We start from the raw sequence: 13638 nt of genomic DNA on the forward strand, positions 1-13638 counted from the left end.
TATAAATTGGACAGATTGGAAAGCAGTGCACAGACTGGTCCGACCCGAGTGTGACACCTTCATGTATTTTTATGCTGCCGTTACCCTCGGGTCAGGAGCGCCGGTGGTCCGATTGCTCCCTTACTGTATCTGTAGAATGTCAGCTCTGTGTACAAGGGAGTCCAAGCTCAGCGTCTGAGTCTTCTGTGCACAACGCCGGACTGGCTGGGTGGTGTTCCTCGCTTACGTACATGGCCACTTCTCTGTACGCCAGGTTAGTGGCTCTGTGCCGACCCCAGACATTATATGAAATAACACAATACCCTATTAACAGTTTATAACAACGTCAAAGTCTCCAGATAATTAAGAGAAGTGGATTCCTTCTGCATTGAACCCGTGAAGTAATCTGTAAAAGATAAAAAAAAATAGATACATTTAGATAAAATTCTAAATACAATTTCTAGATCTAATTCTTGCAACTCTTAATGTGAAGTCACCTGATAAAATCATCGATGTCCATAGTACGGGCTCGTTTTTCACTGAATCCGGTGTCTGCGAGGATTTTGGCAATTTTCTCGGCTATGCTGAAGTTTTCTGGAATTGGCTGTCAGGAAGTGAGAGTTTTGTGTTAGATTATGTCAGGTCTCTGTACAGATAAATGTTACGTCTAATTGTTCATGGTCCTCAGACAAGTCCACATTACCCACACGAATGCCTAGTGCTGCCATTTCTCCACCCAAAAATTAAATATTCAGTGTTGTGTGGTTTCCTACATCTCAGATTGCGGCTACCAACTATATGGCCGTCCGTTCTTGCTCCACTGCAGGGCTGACGCTGCCCGTACACAGGAGATTATTCTTGGCAGATTACGTCAGTTTTGAGAGGATCTAATCCATAAAGTCTAATGTGTAGGGACAGCCCAGACAGACAGAAATGTGATCCGGTGAGATCATGTGGGTGCTCGGAGGCCGCTGACCTCTCTCCTATCGAAACAATACAGGATGTGATGGTTTATACAGATTTGGGGAATCTGTCACCTAAATGCTAAAAATAAAAAACATCTATAGAGATGGACGGGGTCAGTTTCACCACTGCCAGGGCACAATCATGTCCAATGTGGACAGTAAAGCTAGACCTCCACTGCACTAATGTTTTGGTGACCTGAATCTTTCCTATTTTTTCTAGACAAATAAATTGTAAGCTGGTAATACTCAGTGCCGACAAAACATGACACCCCAGGGGCGACATTCTGTATATTAGCACCTACATTATTGTGCAGGGAGCAGTGTATCCTATAATTCTTCTCCAGCAGCTCCTGGACCGCACTGGATCTAGGAAAAAAAATATATATATTTTAGCAACACAGATATATACTGAGTATGATATATGCACGTCTATATGGCTGCCATCATATTTATATTCCTAATAGAAGGCTACTGCTGGCCACAGAACACAGCGGATGGCTGGCAAATCCTGACAACAGTCATTGCAGCCATGCAGGGTTAGACATCATGGAGGAGAAAGGGATGGAGCTTTCTGTACTACGTCTTTGACTCTAGAGACCATTTGTAAGTTATGGCAGATGTACAATGGATAATGGGGATTGACAAAATTTAGTAGATTGTTCAGCCCCAGAAATAAGTTATGTTCAGTTTAAAAGGAGTCTGTCAGCACAAACTGACTGTTTAAACCAAGCACAGGTGCTCCGTGCACCCTTGGCGTGGCCGAGCAGGTCACTGCACCCTCTCACCCACTAATTTAACATCTATCTCCGACCTTTTCTGGCTATAGTAAAGTCAGAGCTGTCAATCAAGGAAAAGGGGGTGGAGATAGAAGCAAAGCAAGTAGGTGGGAAGGTGCACGGAACTGCTTGGCCACATCAAGGGAGCACCGAGCGCCTGTACTCGGTGAGAACAGTCATTTTGTGCTGACCAACTACTTTACATTGCACGTGTACGTGAATTATAGACAACACTTACTTAAATGCCGATGAAAGGATTTTGTTTTTCCTTACAAATGCAATTCTCACCAAACCGTCCCATTCCTAAAAACAAAGCAAGAATGGAATTATTCATGAATCAGACTATGCAAAATCCTTACATAACACCCATGGGTACGAGACTTTCCTTCTATCTCCACCCCTCTAGTCTTTGATTGACAGCTCAGGCTTTATAGAGGCAGAAATAGATGGAAAACAAGAAGGTGGGAAGGTGCACTGAAATGTTTGGCCACACCAAGGGTGCACCGAGCGCCTGCGCTTGGTTTGAACAGTCATTCTCTGACTCCCTTTAAGCTTCTGTTGTGTAGACAGGTGATGTTTGGCCCGAGAACAATCATATGCTGTGAGAATGGTGGTGTGGTCCGCCTTTGTGATCAGGCTATTAAAGCGCAGAAGAAGGGCTTACAGATGGCAGTGGCTTAACAACCGTTGGCCCTGTAATGTCTACTGGAGGATGTCCCTTGCATTACCAGTAATCTCAGATTATATTATGCTATTTTACCTTAGGATCTATAGGAGTGGACATTTACCATCACAGCTTTCATGGCGATAAGTTTTTTCAGCGTACCTGAAAGTTTATGGGAGGAGGAGGATTTCTAGGCTCTATTCTCACAACGCTGGACTCCACTTTTGGAGGGGGTCTGAAGTTGTTTTTTCCAACCTGTAAGTGGAAAATAAAAGATGATATTAGGATGTGATCCTTCTTCCATGTGACGGCACCACACACACAAGATTGCATCGATCCAGACACACCGAAAACTTGTATCAGTGAGATTCAAATGCTAAAAAAATCCTCAAATCACTAGAACGAAAGGGCAGAGACAACAACCTGACAGATGCAGAGTTTAGCCGCCCACAACTGAAGACTGGCCCATCAGGGTTTCTTTATCTAACCAAGAGTCAAATTAATGCGGCAAAATCTGACAGTCACAGAATGATATCGCTCAGTGAACAGCACATTAATGGGATGGCCCAGGAAGATATACAGGTTTTAAGAACTGAATCCAGATCTTGGAGACTGGGTACAAAGTATGCCTGAGTACTGTCCTCTCAGGGGTGGACTGAATTGCTCAATAATGTGACATGGCTCAGGACAAACAAGTGAAAATGATGAAAACTTCTGACGATTCTCTGATTATGCAAAGGGCAACACAGAAAAGTGGTCTGCCCCGAGGAGCCAGCGCCGCCTTACCTTCATCAGGTGGTCTACACGAGCCAGGAGCTGGGTGTTAATGGACAGGCGGCAGTACAGCTTGTCCCCGGGCTGAGCCACCAACCGCATTGCAAACTCTCTCTGAAACATCAGCACCGCACATCTACAAGGCGAATGAAGAGCAAAAACAGCACAAATAAAGTCACGCAGCAAATTACACCACTGGAAATAGAAGAGTCTTTGTAATGGTGGCTTAAAGGGCCACTGTCACCCCCCTCCAGCCGTTATAAACTAAAAGAGCCACCTTGTGCAGCAGTAATGCTGCAGTCTAACAAGGTGGCTCTTTTAGTTTTTGATTCATTTATTACCTCAAAAAAGCATTTTAAAAATTGGCCACACATACCAGATATTGTACCAGGAGGCGGTCCGAAGCGTCCTGTATGAAGCTCCCAACTGCCGTCACTCTTCTCTTCAGGGGCGATGGTCGCCGCCCCCTGAGCGCTGTTATCTTCTGAAATCCGGCGCCTGCGCTGTGCGTGCCTGCCTGGGGCCTGCGCAGTGTTCATTGTCAGTGCGGCCACACTGTTGCTGAATCCCCCGCCCCGCACTGTTATTCATTATGCACAGTGCGGGGCTGGGGTTCCTGGGCATGCGCACTGCGCTGTTTAGACGCTCCCCAGCTCCCCCGCCTTCCCAGGAACCCCAGCCCCGCACTGTGCATAATGAATAACAGTGCGGGGCGGGGGATTCAGCAACAGTGTGGCCGCACTGACAATGAACACTGCGCAGGCCCCAGGCAGGCACGCACAGCGCAGGTGCCGGATTTCAGAAGATAACAGCGCTCAAGGGGCGGGTACCATCGCCCCTGAAGAGAAGAGTGACGGCAGTTGGTGGATTCATACAGGACGCTTCGGACCGCTTTCCTGGTACAATATCTGGTATGTGTGGCCAATTTTTAAAATGCTTTTTTGAGGTAATAAATGAATCAAAAACTAAAAGAGCCACCTTGTTAGACTGCAGCATTACTGCTGCACAAGGTGGCTCTTTTAGTTTATAACGGCTGGGGGGGGTGACAGTGGCCCTTTAATGGATTCACTACTACTTGGTAAGTATCACATCATGTAGTGCAGGAAGGCTATATCAGGCGATCGAGGCCAAACAGAGGTCAGGAGATGGAGGCCACACACGGAGGTCAGGGGATCGAGGCCAGACACGGTGGTCAGGAGATCGAGGCCAGACACGGTGGTCAGGAGATCGAGGCCAGACACGGAGGTCAGGAGATCGAGGCCAGACACGGAGGTCAGGAGATCGAGGCCAGACACGGAGGTCAGGAGATCGAGGCCAGACACGGACTAAGCATTGGAACCACAGCTATCTAAAGTGCATGACTGCAGAGTTAGAAGCTCATCTCCATAGGTCGGACTTCCAAAACTTGTGTGATCGGCTGCCGAGCCGCATCTAATCAGATATTGAAGGAAATCGCACATGGAGTTGTTGCAGTCAAAAATGACAAACTTTCTAGTGGAAACCGCTTGGAAAAAAACTCCTTCTTTTGTTACTTTTAAAGTAGTTTTTCCTTTCTTTTTCAAAAGTCTGTTTTTTCCCCCCAGTCTTCTGATTGAACAGTGTGCAGTGTTTACCATCAGGAGCCACTTCAAGATATGACATGCACTTTTTTTTCCATCACGGTTTATCAAAATGTAAAGCAGAAAAAATATATATTAAAAAACGCTCAAAAGACAGAATGTACAAGAAAGTGATTGTACAACAGAAATAAATAGAAAGGCTTTCAAGCGTTTTTTTTTCCCCTTGGTGCTTTTAAAGTATCAATATAAAAAAAAAAAAAAAAAAAACTCCTTAAAACTTCTTTGAGCACATACGCCAACACTACATCGCGGGCATGTAAAGCAGGGAAGGAACAGATGAACCAGAACAAGAGACACTTGTGCAGAGTACTTCTATTTTCTGCTATATACAGGGAAGGAGGTCCTGTTTACGGAGAACTTTCCCTAACAGGGTCCCCTAGTGACACAGCGCATCCAGATACTGATTAGACGCATCGGACTATGTGAGATCTACTCATAAAATAACTCACCTGAAGAATGGTCTGTGAAGAAGAAGCTTGAAAACAAATGGAGAGGAGATCTACAGAAGAAAATTATCACTGTTACACAGGTGGAATTAAAGCAGTTTCTAACAGAGGCACCGACCTGCCTGTTCTACATGGCGCCGAACAGTCACTGACCGCTCCTGCCGGTGATATTGCTGCTCCACATCAACAGAGCAGTTCTTCTTCTTCCGAGCTGACTGTTGGCGGGGCAGAACTGCCGACATCATGCCGAGTGACAGCCAGCTCCCCGCAATTAGGCAGCGGGGAGCCGGCTGTCAATCGGCATGACGTAGGCAGTTACGACCCATCAACAGAGTAGAGCGGAACAGAAGACACTGCCCTGTTGAAGTGACATCAGCAGCAGGCGCTGAATCGGGACGGCTGTGAGCCGGCGGAGATCGGCAACGTGCACAACATGGAATTTGTTAGCAGCTACCTGCCTGTCAGTTCTTAGGCATACTGTATAAAAACAAAACCCCTGAAAGCCCCTTTAAATCCATGGAAAGTCCTATAGGTGCAGGCAGGAGCGAATGTCACAGTACCTGGTAAGGTAAATTGGCCACACACAAGTCAAAAAACGGCAGATCAGCCTTCAACACGTCACCAACCAGGACTTGGAGTTTACTCGACAAAGGCCTAGAAGATAAGAATAGAGAAAACACATCAATCCTAAGATTTGCATTACTTACAACTTAGGCTGGAAAATGTTCTGATTCACGGCAGACATGACCGCCCTCTATGAGACCAGCCTGAAGAAATAGCGGCGCACACATCCACCGGTATCCGGCTGGTAGAACTAGAATCTGGTAATAGGAGAATTTACTGAAAACTACATTTTCCAAATTAATGAATCTTCTTGTCAGTCATGGGCCTGACTACCAACAGATTTCTAGAGATTTATTAACTATATTGATTTATTTTTGCTACAATTGTCCAGTTCTCCCCAAAGCAAGGCCCCCCCCCCCCCCAGCTGTAAAAACACTACAACGCCCATCAGGTAGTCATGCCATGCTAGGAGTTGTAGTTTTGCATCAGCTGCAGGTTGGGAAACACTCCATTATTTACATGCAAAAACACGCCATCTAGTGGCTTCACAGAGAATTGATAAAGCAAAATGTTTAATGCTCGATCACTTTTAAAGATTATCTAAAAGTTACAAATGAACCCTTCCACACAAAGCGATTTTCCATTTTTTTGTGCTCTTGTCTTGTTCCAAGAGCCATAATTATTTTATTTTTACCATGTACATAGCCATAAGGGGGCTTGTTTTTTTAAGGGATGAGTTATATTTACTACTCATTTTAATATTCAATGTACAGGGGAAAAAATTTTTTCAATTTTTTTTCCAAAAATGACCCCCAAAAAACAAAGTTTTACAATTGTTTTTGACCAAGCATTATGATTCTCCAAAACAATTAGATAAAGGCGACACCGATATTGTACGTTTTTTTTTTTTAAATAGTAAAAGAGAATTTGGAAATGTAAAAAAAAAAATTATTTACACTTACATAAACAATTTCTGAGACCTGTAACATTTTCATATGCATGGAGCGGTGTCAGTGCTTGTTCTCAGCGTGGTGGCTGTCTTTTTTAACTGATGCTATGTTGGGGTAGATACGGGCTTTTGCTCGCTTTTTACTGCATTTTTTTTATTCTAAGTGTCGCGGCGACCAAAAATACGCAATTCTGGCATTTATAATTTTAATGTTAACTTCGTTTACCGTTCGTGCTAATTTGTTTTTTAGTTTTGATGGATCGGACTCAGCGATACTAAATATGGTTTTTTTTTTTTGTAATTTTGGTATTTTAATAGGAGAACGATCTTGTTTCTTTACATTATTTTTACAATTTTAAAAACTTTTTTTTACTTTAATTTTTTATTCTCGTTATGGACTTGAACCTGCAATTCTCTGATAGCTTATATTATATAAAGCAACATTGCAGGAAATAGTAAAAATCACGATCTCTTATGAGCGATTGGTCTTCACTGTCATAGCAGACATAGGCTCCTTCAGCAGACCCCCAGATGCAATGGCAACCCATCGACACCCTGCAGTCAGGACGAGGCAGGGCCGAGGGGAGCGTTGGACCGGTGCGTTCCCTGGACTGCGTGCTTTCAGTGCTGCTGTCAGGTTGCACAGTACATTGGATGGTAAAGTTAATGGTGTTGTTCAAAGCTACAATTTGTCCCTCCCTATAATAAGCTGCTGTGGTGATGGGGAAAAATAAAAAAGTCATGGCTGTTGGAAGAAGAAAGGTTTTAAAAAAACCTCAAGTTTTAAAAGTCAAAAGGTTGGTTTCTGAATAGATCGGTGGGTGTCCATCCACTGGGACCCCGCAAATTGCCAAAATGGGGCACTTTAAATTTGGGCTACAGTTCACATGCCTGTTCCTGCATTCATTTTCTATAGGTCGGCCAGAAAAAGCCGAGCCCCAGTAGTCCCATAGGGAATGAGCAGATTGGCAGTGGGGCGTGCAACTGAATGCTAACAGGGATAAAAGTCCCAGCGGTCGGACCCCCACTGATCTATACGGTAAGTTAACACCTATCCTGTGGATAGATAATAACTTGGTTTCATTGCACAACCCCAATGATGTCAATTAGTACCTGTGTTTTTGTTGCATTTTTTCACAATACAATTTGTAATGTCAAAAACGTAAAAAAAAACAAACACACACGTGTTTCAAATAGAAGAGAAAACAAAAGTAAGTCGATGGGAGAAAAATGCCACAGAAAAAAAGGTCCGCAAACGCCAAAAAGTTCAGTATGTAGTGCATTAATTATCTCCCTACTGACTCGCAATGAACATCTGGCCACAGACTTTTGGCTGCAGAACTGTTTCCTAAAAACAATGGGTTTAAATTCGCCCCCGATAAAAGTCCCAGCACGTAAGGACCCCCCCAGATGTAAGGGATAGTGCGCCCTGTGTAGACTTACGTGCCCTGGACTCTCTTCTGAAGCTCAGCGACGAGTCGAGTATCCAGTTCACAGGCGACAACCTGGAAAGAACGAGATGGGAGAATATTAATTTATTTTACTCACTTATATAGAACCAATAATTCCACAGCACTTTATGGGGCTCACAATCCAGATTCCCTATCAGTATGTCTTTGGAGTGTGGGAGGAAACCAGAGAACCCAGAGGAAACCCACACAAACACGGGGAGAACATACAAACTCCTTGCAGATGTTGTCCTTGCAGGGATTTGAACCCAGGACCTCAATGCTACAAAGCAACAGTGCTAACCACTGAGCCACCGTGCTGCTCATATATAGTACAGTGCAAACCACTGAGCCACCGTGCTGCTCATATATAGTACAGTGCTAACCACTGAGCCACCGTGCTGCTCATATATAGTACAGTGCTGACCACTGAGCCACTGTGCTGCCCATATATAGTACAGTGCTAACCACTGAGCCACCGTGCTGCCCTAATGACTTTCCACTGCACGGCCCAGCGTCTTGGTGCAGCAGACGGACAAGTCCCACCATCCTGATGAACATCTTACTTTTTTGGCTTTCTCCAATAACTTGACAGTCATGTTCCCCGTGCCGGGGCCAACCTCCAGCACAACATCTGTGGGTCGTATCGCAGCCTGGAATACAGACACAATCTACCGGTCACCATCCATAAACCATCTCTATGTACCCCACACATGAGGCATCATCATCATCATCATCGGCACTCAGAGACCCTACAGTAACTAATACACACAGAATACAAACCTTATCAATGATGCTGTTCACGATGAGCGGGTTTTTCAGGATATGCTGACCGATGCCAGTGTTGAACATAACCCCTAAAAAAAGAGAAAATACAATATAGAAAGTTTTTTTTAATAACAAATGCAATGAATTTCAGGTATATTGGAGACAAACACAGGGGGCGACAGAGCGATGGAATCAAAAATATCATTTGGCTCCTAAACCATCAGAATTTGGAGTGGGAGGTGTCTTTTTACCCAAACTAGAAACAGAATGTTCTAGCCCCCTGCAGTCGGCCCCCGGAAGTGATGTCCCTCTAAAGTGGGCAGACGGTTGATTTTGGGATTTGAATCAGCAGTTGGTGTTTTTCAGAGGTGAAATTACTTTGCGCCACTGATCACACAACAGGATTACATACACTGATAGAGATGACCACTGCAGCCCGGCCCTGATGGGTTCTGGGCATCAGAGCGGGCAAACAGCCAATTTCCACAGATTTATACATTTGCCTGCTTTGATGCCCAGAACCCATCAGGGCCGGGCTGCAGTGGCCTAAATCTGACGTGGTCATCACTGTGTGTGTAAGGCCGGGGTCACATCTGCGAGTCTCTTGCATCAATACCCGGCACTGCCGCCGGCACTGGGGACTGGAGCGTGCGGCTGCATGTATTGCTATGCACGTATTGCTATGCACGTATTGCTATGCACGTATTGCTATGCACGTATTGCTATGCACGTATTGCTATGCACGTATTGCTATGCACGTATTGCTATGCACGTATTGCTATGGACGTATTGCTATGGACGTATTGCTATGCATGTATTGCTATGGACGTATTGCTATGTATTTCTATGCAGCCGCCTGCTCCGGCCCCGAGTGCTGGGTATTGATGCGCAATTTCTCGCATTGCACGTGCAAATGTGACCCCGGCCTGATGCTGGTGTGGGATCAGTGGCCCAGTGTCATTTAACCCTTTCAGTAGCGCCTTTCGGTGCCCATTTTGTATCAGTTTTATAACTTTCGTAGCCGCTGGTAAGTGCATTCACATCAGGCGCCTCGCTGTATTGATTATCTAATATATAATTGCCTAGAATACTACTTCCTGCAATTTGTGCCAACTTCCGTGGCTTTGTCCGGAGCTAATGTCCGGAGCTAATGTCCGGAGATAAGTGACATCACCAGTGTCCTACACCCAGGCAGAGCACAGGGGCCCCAGGCAGCATATGGGGCCCCAGGCAGAGCACAGTGGCCCCAGGCAGAGCACAGGGGCCCCAGGCAGCATATGGGGCCCCAGGCAGAGCACAGTGGTCCCAGGCAGAGCACAGGGGCCCCAGGCAGCCTATGGGGCCCCAGGCAGAGCACAGGGGCCCCAGGCAGCATATGGGGCCCCAGGCAGAGCACAGGGGCCCCAGGCAGAGCACAGGGGCCCCAGGCAGAGCACAGTGGCCCCAGGCAGAGCACAGGGGCCCCAGGCAGAGCACAGGGGCCCCAGGCAGAGCACAGGGGCCCCAGGCAGAGCACAGGGGCCCCAGGCAGAGCACAGGGGCCCCAGGCAGAGCACAGGGGCCCCAGGCAGAGCACAGGGGCCCCAGGCAGAGCACAGGGGCCCCAGGCAGCATATGGGGCCCCAGGCAGAGCACAGGGGCCCCAGGCAGAGCACAGGGGCCCCAGGCAGAACATGGGGCCCCAGGCAGAGCACAGGGGCCCCAGGCAGAGCACAGGGGCCCCAGGCAGCATATGGGGCCCCAGGCAGCATATGGGGCCCCAGGCAGAGCACAGGGGCCCCAGGCAGCATATGGGGCCCCAGGCAGAGCACAGGGGCCCCAGGCAGCATATGGGGCCCCAGGCAGAGCACAGGGGCCCCAGGCAGAGCACAGGGGCCCCAGGCAGAACATGGGGCCCCAGGCAGAACATGGGGCCCCAGGCAGAGCACAGGGGCCCCAGGCAGAGCACAGGGGCCCCAGGCAGCATATGGGGCCCCAGGCAGAGCACAGGGGCCCCAGGCAGCGCACAGGGGCCCCAGGCAGCATATGGGGCCCCAGGCAGAGCACAGTGGCCCCAGGCAGCATATGGGGCCCCAGGCAGAGCACAGTGGCCCCAGGCAGAGCACAGGGGCCCCAGGCAGCATATGGGGCCCCAGGCAGAGCACAGTGGTCCCAGGCAGAGCACAGGGGCCCCAGGCAGCTTATGGGGCCCCAGGCAGAGCACAGTGGCCCCAGGCAGAACATGGGGCCCCAGGCAGAGCACAGGGGCCCCAGGCAGAGCACAGGGGCCCCAGGCAGAGCACAGGGGCCCCAGGCAGAGCACAGGGGCCCCAGGCAGAACATGGGGCCCCAGGCAGAGCACAGGGGCCCCAGGCAGAGCACAGGGGCCCCAGGCAGAGCACAGGGGCCCCAGGCAGAGCACAGGGGCCCCAGGCAGAGCACAGGGGCCTCAGGCAGAGCACAGGGGCCCCAGGCAGCATATGGGGCCCCAGGCAGAGCACAGTGGCCCCAGGCAGAGCACAGGGGCCCCAGGCAGCATATGGGGCCCCAGGCAGAGCACAGTGGTCCCAGGCAGAGCACAGGGGCCCCAGGCAGCCTATGGGGCCCCAGGCAGAGCACAGTGGCCCCAGGCAGAACATGGGGCCCCAAGCAGAGCACAGGGGCCCCAGGCAGAGCACAGGGGCCCCAGGCAGAGCACAGTGGTCCCAGGTAGAGCACAGGGGCCCCAGGCAGAGCACAGGGGCCCCAGGCAGCATATGGGGCCCCAGGCAGAGCACAGGGGCCCCAGGCAGCATATGGGGCCCCAGGCAGACCACAGTGGCCCCAGGCAGAGCACAGGGGCCCCAGGCAGAACATGGGGCCCCAGGCAGAACACGGGGCCCCAGGCAGAGCACAGGGGCCCCAGGCAGAGCACAGGGGCCCCAGGCAGAGCACAGGGGCCCCAGGCAGCATATGGGGCCCCAGGCAGAGCACAGGGGCCCCAGGCAGCATATGGGGCCCCAGGCAGAGCACAGCGATATTTTGGACCACTGTGCGGTGTTTCAGACCCCCTGTGTGATGTCTGGGGCCCTGTTCTTAAGTATATTAAAGATTAAAGTAACGTATATTAAAGTATATTATAGATCAAATTTGACACGTTTATGAGCACCATTGAGTGATATACTCAAGAATGACATAATTTTTCAACATTTTATGGTTTCAAACTGTAAACACTCAGAGTTTTTTTTACTTCAACCAGAAAACCTTAACGGTTCATAAAAAACTTGACTGTTCAGGATATGATAAAAGTCATAGTATTCTGAATCTTTAACTTATAAAGATACCTTTACATGGGGTGATTATTGGTTCCAGAGAGGCTTTCGGCCGATAATCGTACACATGGCTGGTGACAGGACAATACAATATAAACGTTCAAAGGTAAACACTGATAACATTAAAATCTAATATATAATTGCCTAGAATACCACTTCCGGCAATTTGTGCCAACTTCCGTGGCTTTGTCCGGAGATAATGTCCGGAGATAAGTGACGTCACCAGCGTGCTACACCCGCTCAGGGTGGACAAAGATATATGCCTTCGTGGTGCGCGGCACTTTTCTGATTGGTTGCCGCCTGCCGCGAGCGACCAATCAGAAATGTGCCGTACTGTCAAGAATTGTCAAGAGCTGGTGAGTGCAGCCATTTTTTGTTCTTTCTTACTATTATTTATTAATTGTATTATTCTTACATTTGAATAAATAAAGTATATATGGATTCTAGACTCCCGATTCTTTAGAATCGGGCTGCCATCTAGTTATTTTATATTTTTGTGGTTAAAATTGTAAAAAACAGAAAAAAAGACCCTGGCTAATAAGAAACCCTCCTCAGCACGGTCACCTCCGGGGATCTCTGCGTCTGTTATTCCTCCTGGAAATAATCTGACAATGGGGCGGCACCAGGCGGAGGCGTGTCGTGCCCCCTCACTTGTGATTGGTCGGTCTCAGACTTTCTAGGAAAACCCCACCAAATAAATGTATACATTTCCAGGAGGAATAACACAAAGAAAAGATTCTGGGGATGTTGTGTGGGAGATGAGAGCCGTCAGGGTTATTCCCAGCCCCCATATCACACGTGCGGCCAGTGACACGGGCACAGTGCACACTTCCTGAGGGACCTGGAAGCCGCACACGGCTCCCCGCGCTCACCCTGCCTCCCCGCGCTCTCCCCGGCTCCCCGCGCTCACCCCGGCTCCCCGCGCTCACCCCGCGCTCACCCCGGCTCCCCGCGCTCACCCTGCCTCCCCGCGCTCACCCTGCCTCCCCGCGCTCACCCCGGCTCCCCGCGCTCACCCCGGCTCCCCGCGCTCACCCCGGCTCCCCGCGCTCACCCCGCGCTCACCCCGGCTCCCCGCGCTCACCCTGCCTCCCCGCGCTCACCCTGCCTCCCCGCGCTCACCCCGGCTCCCCGCGCTCACCCTGGCTCCGGGTCTCCTGGTGTTTGCGGCTTTTCTTCTCAGACTTCACTTTCGGCATCTTCAATCTTCTTCTCGTACTAAACAGCAAAACTACAACGTGCTAAACTCCAGGCCGGCGCAGAGGAATGACGTCACCAGTCCCCGCCGCTGTCGCCAGATGCATGCCGGGAAGTGTAGTCCTGAGCTTCTGAAGTGGCGGCTCCAGGAGAGGAATATTACAGTATAAAGGTAGCGCAGCGGCCCGGGTGAGAGGCG

At 49.2% G+C, this 13638-nt stretch overlaps 2 protein-coding genes across 2 annotated transcripts in view; one reads left to right on the top strand and one right to left on the bottom strand.

Moving 5' to 3' along the window:
• Positions 1-301: 301 nt before the first annotated feature.
• DIMT1 (DIM1 rRNA methyltransferase and ribosome maturation factor) lies at positions 302-13552 on the bottom strand. The gene is made up of 12 exons (XM_077286054.1): positions 13384-13552; positions 8968-9041; positions 8751-8837; positions 8180-8241; positions 5784-5877; positions 5227-5276; positions 3171-3294; positions 2547-2639; positions 1959-2023; positions 1247-1310; positions 477-583; positions 302-385 (listed from the first exon to the last, which is right to left on the bottom strand). Exons 1-12 carry the CDS (start codon positions 13439-13441, stop codon positions 343-345), a joined length of 921 nt encoding a protein of 306 aa, XP_077142169.1. The 5' UTR covers positions 13442-13552; the 3' UTR covers positions 302-342.
• IPO11 (importin 11) overlaps positions 13489-13638 on the top strand; it is a 518704-nt gene continuing 518554 nt past the window's right edge. The window contains exon 1 of the mRNA XM_077286029.1: positions 13489-13611. The gene's annotated coding sequence lies outside the window, so the exon portion shown is untranslated. The remainder of the gene's footprint in view (positions 13612-13638) is intronic.

The sequence above is a fragment of the Ranitomeya variabilis genome, chromosome 1, assembly GCF_051348905.1.
Source record: "Ranitomeya variabilis isolate aRanVar5 chromosome 1, aRanVar5.hap1, whole genome shotgun sequence".
NCBI classification, from domain to species: Eukaryota; Metazoa; Chordata; class Amphibia; order Anura; family Dendrobatidae; genus Ranitomeya; species Ranitomeya variabilis.